The sequence below is a fragment of the Pogona vitticeps genome, chromosome 2 (genome assembly GCF_051106095.1).
Source record: "Pogona vitticeps strain Pit_001003342236 chromosome 2, PviZW2.1, whole genome shotgun sequence".
Lineage (NCBI taxonomy): Eukaryota > Metazoa > Chordata > Lepidosauria > Squamata > Agamidae > Pogona > Pogona vitticeps.
The window spans coordinates 285,656,652-285,672,894 of record NC_135784.1 but is presented as its reverse complement, the minus strand read 5'-3'; the positions used below and the strand labels follow the sequence as shown (position 1 = coordinate 285,672,894).

General features: G+C 39.9%; 1 protein-coding gene across 2 annotated transcripts in view; it reads left to right on the top strand.

Annotated features, from left to right (window-relative positions):
- Positions 1-16,243, top strand: part of MAP3K1 (mitogen-activated protein kinase kinase kinase 1) — an 84,415-nt gene that overhangs the window by 48,821 nt on the left and 19,351 nt on the right. For both annotated transcript variants that reach the window (XM_072992739.2, XM_078384425.1), the window contains exons 6-13: positions 2,803-2,951; positions 7,994-8,115; positions 9,143-9,224; positions 10,222-10,399; positions 11,102-11,392; positions 13,044-13,165; positions 14,551-14,642; positions 16,052-16,241. In XM_072992739.2, coding sequence (XP_072848840.2) covers positions 2,803-2,951; positions 7,994-8,115; positions 9,143-9,224; positions 10,222-10,399; positions 11,102-11,392; positions 13,044-13,165; positions 14,551-14,642; positions 16,052-16,241 — 1,226 coding nt within the window. The remainder of the gene's footprint in view (positions 1-2,802; positions 2,952-7,993; positions 8,116-9,142; positions 9,225-10,221; positions 10,400-11,101; positions 11,393-13,043; positions 13,166-14,550; positions 14,643-16,051; positions 16,242-16,243) is intronic.

Genomic DNA, 16,243 nt, shown 5'->3' with positions numbered 1-16,243 from the left:
TTGTGCAACTCTTAGAACGATTTTGTCATTCGAATCTTACAGTTTTCTGACCTTCGGACTGCTTAACGTTTTTCAATTCTCAGATCACGGACTTAATCAAGTTTTTTATTTACAGATGTTTCCCGGTGAGTTATCTCTTCTTTTTGTCCTTCCCCCTCCCTTCCCGCCCTTTTTTAATGGCCTCCTCAGGCCCATTCAAGAGTTGCACGACGTGTGCCAATGAAATTCCTTTTACTGATGGCCACGATCATTGCTTGTTCTGTCTGGGTGAGAGTCACCAGACTCACTCTTGTCTGGAGTGTAAAAAGTTAACTAAACTGGCTCTTAAACTCGGGCTTCAACGACTTAAGTCTCATTTGTGGGAAAAATCCTTGGCACCCTCCAGTCTTCCAAGCAGCCCCACAATGAAACTTACCCCTATTCCAATGCCTTGTTCTGAGCCTTCCATCCTGTTGTCTCCTACTACTCCCTTGCCAAGGACCTCTACCAAGGTTTCCAAGCCTAAATCTCCCTCGGTATCGATGTCAGCCTCGATGTCAAAGTCTTCCTCAGTTTCGGCGAAGACTCAGTCTGTAAAGAAACAAAAGGATGAGAGAGTCAAGCAAAAGAAAGCTAAGCGGGCTCCTAAGCCTCATCAGCCCCATGAGCTGCCAGTTGACCACATTTCCCTCCCATCTTGGAGGAATCGTCAAGGGACATCCTGGACCAAGACTCCATTTCCGAAGCAGGAGAGTCGGGTCCTCCTACTTAGGCTCAAGCTTCGGTCTCGATACTGAGCTTGTCTCCAACTCATGGCCATTCTGAGGCTGATGTCATATCCAGCCCAGTCTCAGCCCATTCTAGCCCTGTTTCGACCAGGCGGGCGACTGTTATCCATCTTTCAAACTCTGAGGCATCGGTCTCGCAGTCCTCTCCGCGGAAGAGGGCAGTAAAGTGGCGTCACATCTCCCCATCATTGCAGTATCGGGAGGTAATCCTTGTTCCGTGTCCATCTCGATGCCATGTCTTTCCTGAATATGGAGATCCCCTTTATGACTTTGATAAGCACAGTGATCGCCACCAATACCATTTTGACGCGTTCAATCCAAGATTCGATCAGGACTGTTATGAGCATCCCAAACATGTTCGGAACGCTTCTGCCCCATCCGAGTCCTCTCCATTGCCATTGCCGCCTCCTCTTCGAAGTCGGCACCGAGCTTATAAGTCCAGTGGTACTGGTATCTAAGTCCAGTGGTACCGGTATCTTAAGAAGTCTGCTAAACACCATCTGTCTAGCTCTGAAGTACCACGTTGCGATCCATCTCCATCTTGACACAAACCCTCTCGACATGAGCCTGTTCCATCTAAGTGCCCACACTCTTCTATGGTGCCGTCAGCTTCAACGTCATGCCCGACTGTTTCTTTACCTAGATCCCTCTCTGCCTGTCAGGTCCCAGCACCAACCACCCTTGTTCCTGTTTCTCAGGCTCGTCAACGTTCTCCCTCTCCAACTCTCCATTTCCGGAGGTTCTTCAGTGTCAACAGTTTCTGAGCATGATCCTCCCTCTGAGGCATCCAGAGAGTCTCCTTCAAATTTACTAACTCCTGATTCGAACATTGCAGATGCTCATCCTCCGTCCCCATCTGAGGACTTCACATCTTACTCTCAACTCATCCTTCGCATGGCCAAATCATTGGAGCTTGATATCGAATAACCATCTCCTCCCAAACACAACCTTGTCGTTGATGACATTAACCAAGATAAATGCCCCCCATTGAGTTTGGCATTCATCCCAGCCATGTTGGAGCTTATTAAAGAATCCTGGGACAAACATCTATGTCTTTACAGATCTCTAGGTGTATGGAGAACCACTACCACACTCACAGCACGGACACAGCATTCCTCGTCAAGCATCCTCCACCAAATTCCATCATCATACAATCAAATCAGTCCTGAGCCGGTAATTGGTACTCAGTCACTCCTACTAACAAGGAAGAGAAAAAGCTGGACGTACTGGGTCATCGTCTATATTCTCTTGCTTTCTTCGTTATGAGGGTCTCAAACTACCAGGCTGCAATGGGGGCCTATCACAGGCAGCTGTGGAACAAAGGCACAATCCACGAGAGATATGGCAGCTTCTGCAGCTTGGTTGCATGGTATTGAAGTCCCTGACATCTGTCGAGCAGCCACTTGGTCTACATCCTCAACTTTTGTGACACATTATTGTCTTAATGTCAGGGCCAAGAAGGAAGCAAGTTTTGGAAGCGCTGTGCTGACTTCATTGTTGGCATGACGGTTCTCCTTCCGGTAAGTGAGCTTGTCAGTCACCCATTTGCGTGCATTCACGGAGGCCATGAAGAAGAAAGAGAGCTTACTTAACAGTAACCATAGTTCTTCAAGTGGTCCTCTGTGAATCCACACATCCCGCCCAGCCTCCCCGTTGTCCATCACTTGGTGTCTTGAGCTTTGTGGGAGTCAGAGCCTTGACAGCGGCGGACATTTTGGAACTAAGGTATTAGGGTGGGCGGAGCATGAGCGCCACGGGGCAACATCCTATTAATCACGTCTTTTAAAGCTCTAGAATATTCCAAGGAGTCCTGCGCAAGCACAGTAAAACCCATTTGTGTGGATTCTCAGACCACTTGAAAAACTATGGTTACAGGTAAGTAACCTCTCTATTTGTATAAATAAGTACTGGTATTCTTATAATACAATGCATTATTATATCATAGGCTGGCTGCAATTACATCTTTATTTAAAATCAACAACTATGAGGAATTCATAGTATAATAGCTACTATTAACATTTTCTTTCAATGTTAGGTTGAGAGTTTGTTCCAGAAATATCACAGTAGGCGTAGCTCAAGGATCAAAGCCCCATCTCGTAACACCATCCAGAAGTTTGTTTCACGCATGTCAAATTCTCATACATTGTCATCATCTAGTACGTCTACATCTAGTTCAGAAAACAGGTCAGTAATTCTTGTAAAGAAAATAAGTATCAATATTCTACCTCTTTTTGCTTTTTCTTTCATTTCTCTATTTTATAAAAGTTGTAGAAGGTGAGCTGTATTGGGCTTGTGGCAGCAAAATTATAACATAGCTTTTTAAATTACAAATATTCTGGCACTCTAAAGTTTTTATTTTAGTCTTTTCTGGGTAGCTAAGTTTGTCAAAGAAGCAGATTTTTAAACAGAAGTTTATTGTCCTCCTCTTGTGGTGGCATATTTAATACAGAGCCTGTTAGGTGTTCTATGTATGTACCAGCAGTATTTTATTTTATTTCATTTTATTTATATACTTCCCCATTAGTGCTAGTACTACTCTGGGTGGTTTAAAACTATAATGTCTAAGATCCCACATAAAATATATATTCAATATGGTGTTTCACAAGAAAACTCTAAAACTCATCCAAAAGAAAAATAAAACAATAAAGGGGAAAATATATTAATATTAACAGCATCAGTGAAAAAAGTTATTAAAGGCAGCTTTGTATAATTCTGTTTTCAGTCATTTTGGAAACCTAATAGTGCTTTGAAGTGGATCTGACACTATTTTAGAGCCAATTGCTATTTTTAAATCTTCCCAAAATATTGTAGCATCAGAATAATAAACTGAACTATTTGTTTATGCATACAAGAGACAGCACACAAATACGATGACCAACTTGTGTGCTGTCTCCGAGTCACAGATTAATTTTACTGGGCCCAGCAGCCATATCAAATTTTAATCTACATATAAATTTAACTCCTAAATAAATAGTGAATCAGGCTGCAGAGCCAGGTGTTAGGAGTTTTGTTCTCCACTATGCCTCCTTGACAGGAACTGGACAAATATAAAACCAAAAAACAAAAATGGAGAATACAATCACTGATTTTATCAGCAAAATAAATAAATCAGCCAAAATGGTATCAGGACAGCTTATAATAAAAGCAAAGATAGAAATAGAAATCAAGAACTAAATCCCTGCCAGAAGAAACAGATACAGTATTAGCATGGTGTCTGAAGATTATTAATGAGGATGCCAGATGGATCTTCCTTGGGAAGGCATTCCAGCTACAGGAGGCCACTACTGAGAAGGCTCTTTTTCTAGCACCCTTTCTTCATATCATTATGGGTGGAGTCATCCAGAGGAGGTCCCTCAAGGATGACATTAACAATGGAATAGGAACTTGGGGGAGTGGGATTTTGGCTCTCATGGAGGTGAAAATAGAAAAATTTTCAATGCATTCTCAAAGGCTTTGACGGCCGGGATCTGATGGTTGTTGTGGGTTTTTCGGGTTCTTTGGCCGTGTTCTGAAGGTTGTTCTTCCTGACATTTCGCCAGTCTCTGTGGCCGGCATCTTCAGAGGACTGGAGCAAGGACAGAGTTCCTACTCTAGTCGTCTGAAGATGCCAGCCTCAGAGACTGACGAAACTTCAGGACGAACAATCTTCAGAACATGGCCAAAGAACCTGAAAAACCCACAACAACCATCAGAAAAATTTTCTATTGGAGGATCAAAAAGAAAATAGAAGATGTCTAAAACTGTAAAAAAGATAATTGGAGCCAATAAAGGGAAAATAGCTCAGCACATTCAGCAACATTTTTCAATCCCTGCTCTTCTTCACTGTAGTCTACTGTGTATGGTAGTACCTACCATAGAAGTCAGGCAAAAACAAAACAAAATGAAGACAACAAAAATAAAGAAGACACTGAAGAAGTGAACTTGTCCACAAAAGCTCACATTAAAATATAGCAGTTTGTCTTTATGATGCCCCACTGTTTCTTTATTCTTTTATTTTTGTTTTGATTTTGCCTGACATGCTAGGACAGACTAACACGGCTACCTCTTCTACGGTAAAACTGCCATAGAAGGGGGGGATCACACTATAGTGGCAGTGGCAGAAGAAGTAGGACAGAGGGCAGCTTTCACAAAAAGCAATGCCTTTTTATTTAGGCTGGGCATCTTTGGATTTCAGTGTATCTATAATTTCTTGTTTGGATTTTGTAGGCTATATGAATAGTATGTGGTATGTGTAATACTATACTATGTCGTAGTCCATATATACTATTTCGATGAAACCCTTGCTTGCTTTTGATATCTTGCTACTCATGATGCTGCAAATGTTGTGCATAAATATACACTTCTGACTCTGACATGGTTGTCTGGTTCCTGAAGATGCAGAATTTAGCTTTCTCTGTTACCCTTTCTTACAGATTTAAAAATGCTCTTTAAAAAAGGTGACGTGTTCATCTTTTTTGTGCACAAAGATCTCAAATGGATTTACTGTTTTGTTTTGTGTGCCACCTTGTGTTGACTTCCCAGTTAAATTGTTGGACTGAAGTATATGCTCGCGTGGCTGCTACAGTCCCTGACTCTATGCATTCTATGTTTACCTTAAGCCAAATAGAGTTCCCTGCCCCAAAAATGTTAGGATGAAATCCAGCATTATATGAACAGGCATCCATTTATACACTGGGACTTCCTCTTCTCTCCCAGGTTTGTTACAAAACAGATTTTAAGGGGTTGGTGGGAAAGAGTGGTCATATAGACCAGACGGGCAGGATATAAATCAAATGAATGAATGAATGAATGAATGAATGAATGAATAAATAAATAAATAAATAAATAAATAAATAAACAAACAAATAAATAAATAAATAAATAAATAAATAAATAAATAAATAAATAAATAAATAAATAAAGGAAAAGTGAGTTAGCTATTACATTAGAAATGCTTTTTTGAATGCATATCTATATTAGGTGGGGGTGGAGTTCATTTATTACTTCAGATTATTATGTGTCTCCAAACATTGTAACATAGTGACTCTGAGAGCGAAGTCCTGTAACAATAGCTCATAATACAGTTTTCAGTTCTGAGTTACTGTAGCTATGTACAAGTACTGTTAAATGGTACATAGGTTTGGAAGTTTTAGTAGGTGGCCAATAGATGGCACTGATTCAAAGAATTTTCAGTTACATTTATTGCAGGGGGAAAGGGCATAGTAAATAGATGCATAGCTTTGGTAATCTTTTTGTTCATTAAAAGCATTAGGGAAATTGAACTGGTCATGTAGAATCTTATTCCAAATCAGATTTTCAGGGAATGTCTCTTGGCCCTGATTAATCATAGAAAAATGGAATTGAAAGGAGCCTATAAGGCCATTGAATCCAAAATCTGCTCAATACAGGGACCAAATTAAAGTATATCTGACAGATGGTTGTCTAATTTTCTCTTGAATGCCTCCAGTGCTGGAATACTTCTCCCAAAGTAACTGGTTCAGTTGTCATATTGCCCTAACAATTAGGAGGTTTTTCCTGAAATTCAACTAAAATCTGTCTTCCTGAAACTTGAACCCATTATTACTTGTCCTGAATTCTGGAATGACCAAGAAAAGATCCCCTTCCTCCTTTGCTTGACAATTTTTCAAGTATTTAAAGAGTACTATCATGTCTCCCCTCAGACTTTTATCAAGGCGAAACATGCCCAGTTTTCTCATAGAGCTTCATTTCCAGTCCCCTGATCATCCTTGTTGCCCTTCCTCTGGCCTTGCTAAAGTTTGTTGGTATCCTTCTTGAAGTATGGTGTGCAAAACTGGACACAGTATTCATGATGAGGCCTTGCTCTGCTACTGAATAGAGGGAAAATATACTTCATGGGATTTGGGGACTATATTCTATTAATAGAGCCTAAAATAGTATTTGCCTTTCATGCAGCAGCATCACACTGTTGGCCGATAATTCAGTTGGTGATCCACAACAATTCCAAGATCCTTTTCGCTTGTAGTATTACTGAGCCATGTATCCCCCATCTTGTAATTATGTGGTTAGTTTTTCCCCCATAGATGTAGAACCTTGCACCATCCCAGTTAGATTTCACTCTGTTGTTTTCAGCCCAGTGCTCGACCCTATCAAAATTTTGTTGAATTTTCTTTGTCTTCCAAAGTATTAGCTATCCCACCCAATTTTGTGTCATTTGCAAATTTGATAAACATTCCCTGTACCTCCTCATCCAAGTCATTAACACAAATGTTGATGATCGCTAGGCATGGGACTGAGCCTCTAGTACCCCTTTGTTACCTCCTATCAGTTTGAGAAGGAGCCAGTAATAAACACTCTGTGTATGGTTCTATAACCGACTTCGTATCCATCTGACCATTGTTCTATCTAACCTAGTTAGCTTGAGAGTTTCTCTTGAATCTTCAGTAATAAAGTTTTTAAAAAGTGGCATCTTTATATGCCACCCTATTAGCTTCTGGAATCATTTACTCTTCTTGTATAGTTCTTCTATATTCTAGGCAATAACAGATCAGTGTGAGAAGAAGCAATAGGATACTGCTCTGGTACTGCAGTAACATATGAATTGTTAATATTTGCATTTAATTATTTTATTTCTAAAACCATAAAGTTCCATAGATCTTTGTTGTTTCCTGCAGCAGGATTCCCTGTTCTGAGGTTTTCTGTTTAATCAAGTTCAGCAGGGTTGTTGTTGTTGTTTTTTAGCATTATTGCTCTGGCATTCATTCTGATACATGAAGAATTATGAATGTGGAAAGGTGTGTCAGCACAATAAATGGAGTGGCTCTGTATGCTCTTCTGAAATGCTCACAAATAGTCTTTAGAGAAGTGTTTCCTTCGTGAGTTTTGAGTCACTTCTGCAGATGATGGATTGAATACAGTGTCTTTCCACTCTCCTGCTGTGATGTGCAGTGCATGTTGTCAGAGTATGTTCCATGCTGGTTGTCCACAAATTCTATAGTTGGTGGTATAGAAGAGCCATATGATGAACTTCATTACATATTGGAACAGCCGTGCGTAACGAGATGGCCTTTGATCTCCAGAATATGTGTCAACAAGCACAGAAGCTAACTGGCTGTTAGTGCTCTTTCAATTAAAGCATGAGAGGATGCATCCCATCAAATATACTAGGGAGTAACATTTTGGCCTGGTAAAAGAATAAAAATGTAAATTAATACAAAATTGCAATTTTGAAAAAAAAATACTGTGTGGTTGGTGTTTTTTCTTAATAGTATCAAGGATGAAGAAGAACAGATGTGCCCCATTTGCTTGCTAGGAATGTTGGATGAAGAGAGCTTGACGGTCTGTGAAGATGGCTGCAGAAATAAACTTCACCACCACTGCATGTCAATATGTATGTCACTGATATTAAATACTGTACATATGTCAAGTTGCTTCATAGAAGTAGATATTTTAATACTTTAAATAATGAGTAGTTGCAAGTCAGGTTCTTTCCACAGGATTAATGTCAGCCATAAGTGACAGAATCTTTGCTGTGTATTAATGAAAGAAGTTCTTTTTCCATGAAAAAAAAAGTGCTTATTCATAAACTGCTGTCTTAGAATCCATCTGAATGAAGTAAACTTTCTAATTGGAATGTGAAAAAATATACTTTATGACCTTCACATAGAGTGTGTGAAGGATGATAAAATACTGCGATACATCTGTGTGTATTGCTTTTTCAAAGAAAGTATGCAGTAAGTGGAAGGGAATTAAACAAAGTTATGAACAAGGTTCTCTCTAAGCTGGGCATATGTGCACCTCCCCCTCCCTCTGTGCAGCTCTCTTACTCCTCCGCACTGTGTTTGCATTTGGTTCCGGTTTTAATGGAGGGGGGGCAGAGGTGTGCACGCATGTATGGGTGAAGTAGCGCACAAGAGAGGTGGAGCTGAAAATTAGAGGGTATGTTGGTTATGAATATTTTTAGCATGTTCCTTTTAGGGAGTTTGGGCAGGTTCAGAAATCTGAATACAGTATTGTGAAATCAACTGAGAATACTTAATATTGCAAAATATGAGGTCTAGCTCTGACCAGTCATGAGCTTCTTGTCTTGAACATAGATTTGTGGACATTTATAATAGATGGACATAAAATATGTCTTTAATCAGGCAGTTTATAAAGCTGTGCAGAAGACTACCGTCTGTAGAAAAGAATGGGCAAGTGGTACTGTTTCAAGCTGCAACATTTTCTAAAGAATTTATGTTTCTTTAAAAAAAAAGAAGAAGCAGCAGCAAACATGGGATTAGGTTTCCTTATATTTAGTTTTCCATGTTCTTACAACTTCACACATAAAATTGAATAGTTTTACCTTTTTAAAGATTTATTTGTGTTACTTACTGAAGTATATATATTTTTCTTTTGTTGCATTGGTGCAATTTTAGGGGCTGAGGAATGCAGAAGAAACAGGGAACCCCTTATATGTCCCCTTTGTAGATCTAAGTGGAGATCTCATGATTTCTATAAGTAAGTTCTAATCTTGCAAGTAAATTTTAATTTTGTGTAAGTTCTCCACTGTAGTGCTTGCATTAATTGGTATATAAATTGAATAAATGAATAGTGATTTATTTTAATTGACTGCATTAATTCTTCCATTTATTGGCACAGTAATAAATATCAATTTTTAAAACACCTGTGTGTGTGCTGAGAATGTGAATCAGTCTATCTCCAGTCTATATGTATTTTATATACAGTGTTGCCTCGCATAGCGATGTTAATCCGTGCAGCAAAAATCGCTGCTAAGCGATTTTGTCGTTATGCGATTTTTAAAAGCCCATAGAAACATATTAAAACCTGTTTAATGCGTTCCTATGGGCAAAAAACTGACCTTAAAGCGAAGATCCTCCATACGGCGGCCATTTTCGGTGCCTCTAAAGCGAGGAATCGGCGCGAAAACACAGCGAGTGGCCATTTTTTTAACCCGGCGGCAATTTTGGAACTGCCGATCAGCTGTTAAAAATCATCGCTTTGCGATGATCAGTAAGCAAAATGGAACAGACCATCGCAAAGCAAAAATACTCCATAGGAAACATCGCAATGCGATCGCTTTTGCGATCGCAAAAAGTTTGTCACTATGCAGTTTCGTCACTAAACGGAGCGCCCGTTAAGCGAGGCACCACTGTATACCCATTCATGTATCCATTCTGTCCATTATCTACAGTTTTGTTGGATTTTTAATTCCTAAAAACTTGCATTAATGTGAAAGTATTTTTATAACCATTTTATCCTATCATGCTAATTTTTATATCAGTTTTGTTTGAAATACACAACTCTGTACGTTTTTAAGCCAAGAACTGTACTGTATAATTCCAATAACTGCAAAATACTGAAGGATAATTCTTCTGATGCACATTTGAGAAGTGCAGATTGGTTATTTTGCTTAAAAATGGATACCAGTCAAAATGTTGATATTTCTAATGTGAATTTATATCTACTCATGAACTTCTTTTTTGTTTGCTTATAGTCATGAATCACCAAGTCCTGTGGAGTCTCCTTCTGTACTACGTGTGGTCCAGCAACAAACTCAGCAGCCTACAGTGGGCTCACCAAGAAGAAATCAAGATAGTAATTTTAACCTTACTCATTATGGAGTTCAGCAAATCCCTTCTGCCTATAAGGACTTATCTGAGCCATGGATTCAGGTATATTGTATTTCTGAGGACACTTCAATGAAACTAGTTGATCTGTATTGTTGAGTTAAAACGGTTGTTCTGTTCTACTTCATATAGTGCATGCAGATTTGCACTGTTGCTAAGGTGTATACCAGCTGTTCCTAAATAAACATGTACATGTGTATTTGGCTTCCTTTTGGTGCTTTTACGGTAGATAGTTATTTCTATGGCCGTGCTTTGCAAGACATTTTTTTTCCAAGACCGATCCTTTGCAAGATGGATAAATTTCATTTGTCTTGCGAGGTTCCCATAGGGAACCTCGCAAGACAGCGATTTTCACGGAACGAATTAAAATCATCTTGCGAGGCACCACTGTATTTAGTTGGCAACTTTTAAAAAAATTCTTTGCCAAAGCTTTTTGCAATATATGAATTGCTTTTTCGCTTCCTGGATTTGCCTTCTGCTTGTTTTTATTATGGGTTGTGTTTCACCATTGTCAAGCACTTTGGAACCATATACTGTACTTGGTAGAAAATTTACATATAGATTTCTCCCAAGCATATGATATGGGCAGGCTATGGAAAATCCTTACAACTAGATGTTTGAAGCACACTTTCCTAAGTTGCACCACTTCACAGTACAAATAGGCTATTATATATTTTAGTTACAATATTTGAGCTCATCAGATATATATCTACAGTTGGCTTTAATGTTGTGAGGTCTGTATTTCAGGTATTTGGGATGGAATTAGTTGGCTGCTTGTTTTCTCGGAACTGGAATATACGTGAGATGGCCCTTAGACGTCTTTCCCATGATGTTAGTGGTGCTCTGTTATTAGCTAATGGTGAAAGCACTGGGAATTCTGGAAGCAACAGTGGAAACATCACAAGTGCTGGACCTCTAGGAGCCACTAGTGGGTCATCACAGACCAGTATCTCAGGAGATGTTGTTGTGGAGTCCTGCTGCAGTGTACTTTCCATGGTTTGTGGTGACCCTGTCTACAAAGTGTATGTTGCTGCTTTAGTAAGTAGTTTGTTCTTTTCAAATATTAAATTTCTGAAAGTACCTTTGAAGTTTGGAGATGTGGAAGCACTATTTAAGTGCTTGCAAGAATCCTAAAACAGTCTTCCTGACCTGGTATCCATGTTGGAGCGCAGTTCCCATCATTTTCAGTGAGCATAGCAATTGGCTGTGGTGTTTGAGGATAATACAGGATGTAGTTGACAATCCAGAGTGTACCAGATTGGGGAAGGGTGACCAAGGGTATGTGACTCATGTTTTTGGAAATGTTCCAAGGAACAGATGGCCACCATTGGCCATATCATGTTCTGTAGCTCCAGTGATGTAACAAGAATGACATCACCGGCAGTGGCAGATTGGCACTAATTAGAAGACTCCTGCTTAGAGTTGGAGTTGTGACCTCACACAGAATGAGGTAAAGTTGCATGAAACCAGAATTGAAAGAGTAACACTTTTTGGTTAATGGCAATTTGCCAGTGCCAATGATGTCCCTCCTGGTTATGCTGATGGAACTGTGGGATGGGAGCCATATTGACCTGCTATAGATAAGCTCAGTTTAGTTTACACATCCACAAGCACAACCTGAACAGTATGAGCAACTTGTGCTTGTAATTTTCTCCTGACTTTTGGTTTTATTTTTTGTGGGGGAGGGATAAGCCACATGGATCTTGATTTAATTCTGCATAGCACAGAAGCTTTAACAGTCAAAGGAAGCTTATCTATATGGTGGTGTTCAAGAGCTCTTGCTGTTCCATCACATTGTTACAGTGCCAGCTCACAGTGAGAATATGCACTGGGACCTGCTTATTGAAAAAAAACTGTCAGGACTTTTTTTCCCCTTCAGAATCTTCATACAGTATTTGAAATATTTTATGCTTCGAGGTATTGGCGGAACCAATTCCTCAAATATAGGAAGACACTGAAAGTTGCTACCACTCTGATTTTAAACTATATATTGCTTCCCCCTGTTTACCTTTGGAATCTTTCAGGCTTTGGATGTTATTGCTGCTTCAGCCAGTAGGGGGCACATTATTAGGGAAAAAAATCTTAGACTAGCTGAAATACTGTTGCTCCACTCTGCGTGTGCAATTGAGATGATGTTATCATCCGTGGCAAATCCTCACTGATTCAATGCATTTTGGGGGGTGCACATGGCTCATAGACGATGTAATGAAGTCATGTGCACCTGAAAGCCTTTAATGAGAGGTGGTTTGGTTTGTCGCTGATAGTTACATCATCCCTGGTGCACACATGGAGCTGCAGAAAAGTATTTGAACTGCTGTCACCCTTCCTAATAGACTGCCCAGTAAACTAACTGCCTTTATCAGAGGTGGCAGGCTGTGTTTAGGAGAGTCAACTTTTTTGGGGGAATTAGCAAGAGAAGATCTTATAATGTATAATGAATCTTTTAAAAAATTTATATGTTACTTATCCACTTAAGATTATTGGACAGCATACTGTAGTTTAATATGCATCAGATTGTTTGCATCCCGAAATTGATTTTTGCTTGTGAAAGTATTTCCTGCAATAAATGTGTTAGAAATGCATACATTTTGTGGAAATGGAGTAACTACCTTTCTAGAATGTGTGCTTTTTAAAAAATTATTTTTTAAAATAAGGACAAGAACAAACAAACATTTCTTTCTTTTCTTAGAAAACATTAAGAGCCATGTTGGTGTATACACCCTGTCACAGCCTGGCAGAGAGATCAAAACTGCAACAACTTCTAAAACCAGTTGTGGAAACAATATTGGTGAAATGTGCTGATGCCAATAGGTATAGTGCTTATTCTATTCACTTTTTAAATATTCAAATCTGTATAAGTATTTTCATTTATAGTCTGAAAAGAAGACCATATGAAAGAATGATGATAAACACAGGCATATTTGGAAAGAGAGTCACTGTTAACTTTTTACCATTTCAGTTTCTGCTAAAGTAGGCTCTCCTCACAGAGGGGTTGAGCACTGCTAGAGGACAGGCTGCCTTCCAATTTTTTTCTGCCGCCATGACAAGTAAACATCTTAAGAAGACGCTGGACATCCTCCAGTTTGCTTCAGTTCTGATCAAGTCAACATTGGGCACTAGGCTGCCTTGAAATACTGTTTCTGACAAACCTAGAGCAGCCTCATGAAAAACAGAGTCAAAATGTAACATCACAGAACCAGTGAAGAAAGCAATCACTAGAGTTAGCAGGCAAATTCGATTATGTGGTACAAAAGCACCAAATACAGAGGTTTCAAGGGGTTGTTGAAACTATCAACTGCGACACTGCCTCTGAGACGTCAGTTTTGAAAGGCAAAGCTGAGGTGATGCCTGTAGGAAAAGGCTCAGTTGCATTGGTTCAGCCTTCTGAAGACTATACTTGAGGGATAAGGAATGTTTTTAGCCAAGGGTTCAAATTGACTAAAGCTGGAAAGTTGTGCTGCATGAAGCTATGGACCGGGCTGTTCCTGGTGTGTGCTCATCTACAGACATTCAGATAAGTGGTCGAGGGGAGAGGGAGACATACATAGATACAGGTTTTCTGTCAGATAACAGCAGAAGCTGGAGTAAGGCAACTGAATGGTAGGTGAGGGGGGGGTCATTCCTTGAGCTGTTGGCTAAATTGGTATGTCTTTGGTACTAGGAACCGTTCTCCTGTAGTGAGGTTGAGGTTTTGAGAGAGAGAGAGAGGGCTCACTTGGGTCCATAAGACAGATCCATTCTCCAAAGAAACACACAGATCCAGTGAAGAGCTCTGAACTGCAGCTTGAGTTTAAATATCAGCCTTCTGTGTTGGAGAGTTACAGCTGATGCTATCATCAGAGTCTAGCCAACCAGCTATACAATGATTAAGTAGGTTGGACTCCTGTATCCAAAGCAGAGACTATGCAGTTTGTGATCTGAGGCAGCAGGGCCCATGTGATCTTTCATTAGAGTGGACAGTGAGAAATTCTAAATTTGCAAAGGCAGACTTATTTTTTAATTAATAGTAAATTACCAGATGCATGTAAATATGGATGAAAATGTATTCCTACGAAGTCTTCTTAACTCATGTAATGCTATTTTCAGCAGCTTGCTTGATAATTATAAAGTGACAGCATCTCTGCTTGTAAAATACAGAAAATGGAAGTCCTGGGAGATACAAAAGAATAACATTCTTTGTTTTTGATATTTTATAGCCGTACCAGCCAACTTTCAGTTTCAACGCTCCTGGAGTTGTGCAAGGGTCAGGCAGGAGAGCTTGCAGTTGGTAGAGAAATACTTAAATCTGGTAAAAACTTTTGTTTATGTTTACTTCTGTAGTACCATTAGTGTATTTTGTGCTTTAGAGCAGCGGTCCCCAACCTTTTTGGGACTGTGGACTGGTTGGAGGGTCTGTGCGTGGGTGGGGGTGTTGTACTTGCGCGGGATTGTCCTCACGGGGGGGCATGTTGTGCTTGCATGAATGCGTGACATACCCACCAGCAAGCGCAACACGGCCACTGTGTGGGGGGGGGACGACGGAGATCCATCTCCACGGCCCAGTTCCAGTAAGCCCACGGACCAGCACCAGGCCGTGGACTGCGGGTTGGGGACCCCTGCTTTAGAGTATCTCTTCCTTCCCTCTGTTGAAATGTTAGATGGTGGACTTGTTGTAGCAATAATGACAAAAGATTAATGTGAACAATTGTAGTTAATCATGGCTCAGCTTTGATCTGTTCAGAGATTAAGCCTGAAGAATTGAACCACAGGCTTCATAGATATACTTTGATAAGGAATTTGAAGGGATGGAAGAGGGAAGTTACAGAATAATTAACTGGCTGGAAACACATGACCTTACGAAACCTCTCTGTAAAATTGCAATGTGGTACAGGCATTGATTTTATGTGAAATCATGAAAAAAATACTGTGATTATGGGTTGGAGATCACAAACTTAATATATGGGTATTGGACTTCTGGTTCAGGGTTTACACCTGAATCGCAAAAATGTGAGAGCCATCTGACAAAAGCATTGAATGAAGAATTATTTAAACTTCAGTGTCTTGCAAAAGTAGATGCATTAATATCTGTAATGATATAGTGGTGCCTCGCTTAGCGATCACTCCATTGAGCGACGAAATCGCTTAGCGATGGACTTCTTGCCATCACAAAAGCGATCGCTTAGCGATGGTCCCTATGGGGAAAATTCGCTTTGCGATGATCGCGGGGAAGCAATCATGGCAAAGCAACCCTTTTTTATCGGCTGGTCGGCGGTTTCAAAATGGCCGCCAGCTGTTTTGCCTCGCTTAAGAGGCAGCGAAAATGGTGGCACTATGGTGGATTTTCGCTGAAAGGTAAGTTTTTAAGCCCATAGGAACACATTAAACATATTTTAATGCGTTTCTATGGGGTTTTAAAAATCGCTTAGTGATGTTTTTTCCGGAACGGATTAATGTCGCTAAGCGAGGCACCACTGTATTTGTGTTGTGTTTTAGTATAAACGGATGGGGTGGAAATGTTCTGTTTAGTGACACAGGAAAGTATCTAGTACTGGTAAGAAGTAACTGAGGATTCTGAATAAGACAAGCTGCAGTTTGCAGCAACAGAAATAATGACTTAATTGTAAAAACCTAACTGATGGTCTGACTATGTATAATCCATTTTGGATTACGTGTGTTCTCTGTTAAAATACTTTTCTTTCATTCTTTCTTTATTGGTAGGTTCCATTGGCATTGGAGGCATTGATTTTGTCTTGCATTGCATCCTTGGAACACAACCTGAATCAAGCAACTGGCAAGCACTGCTTGGACGTCTTTGTCTTATAGATAGACTGCTGTTGGAGTTTCCTGGTGAATTTTATCCCCACATTGTTAGTGGGGATGTCTTACAGGCCGACACTGTGGTAGACAGGT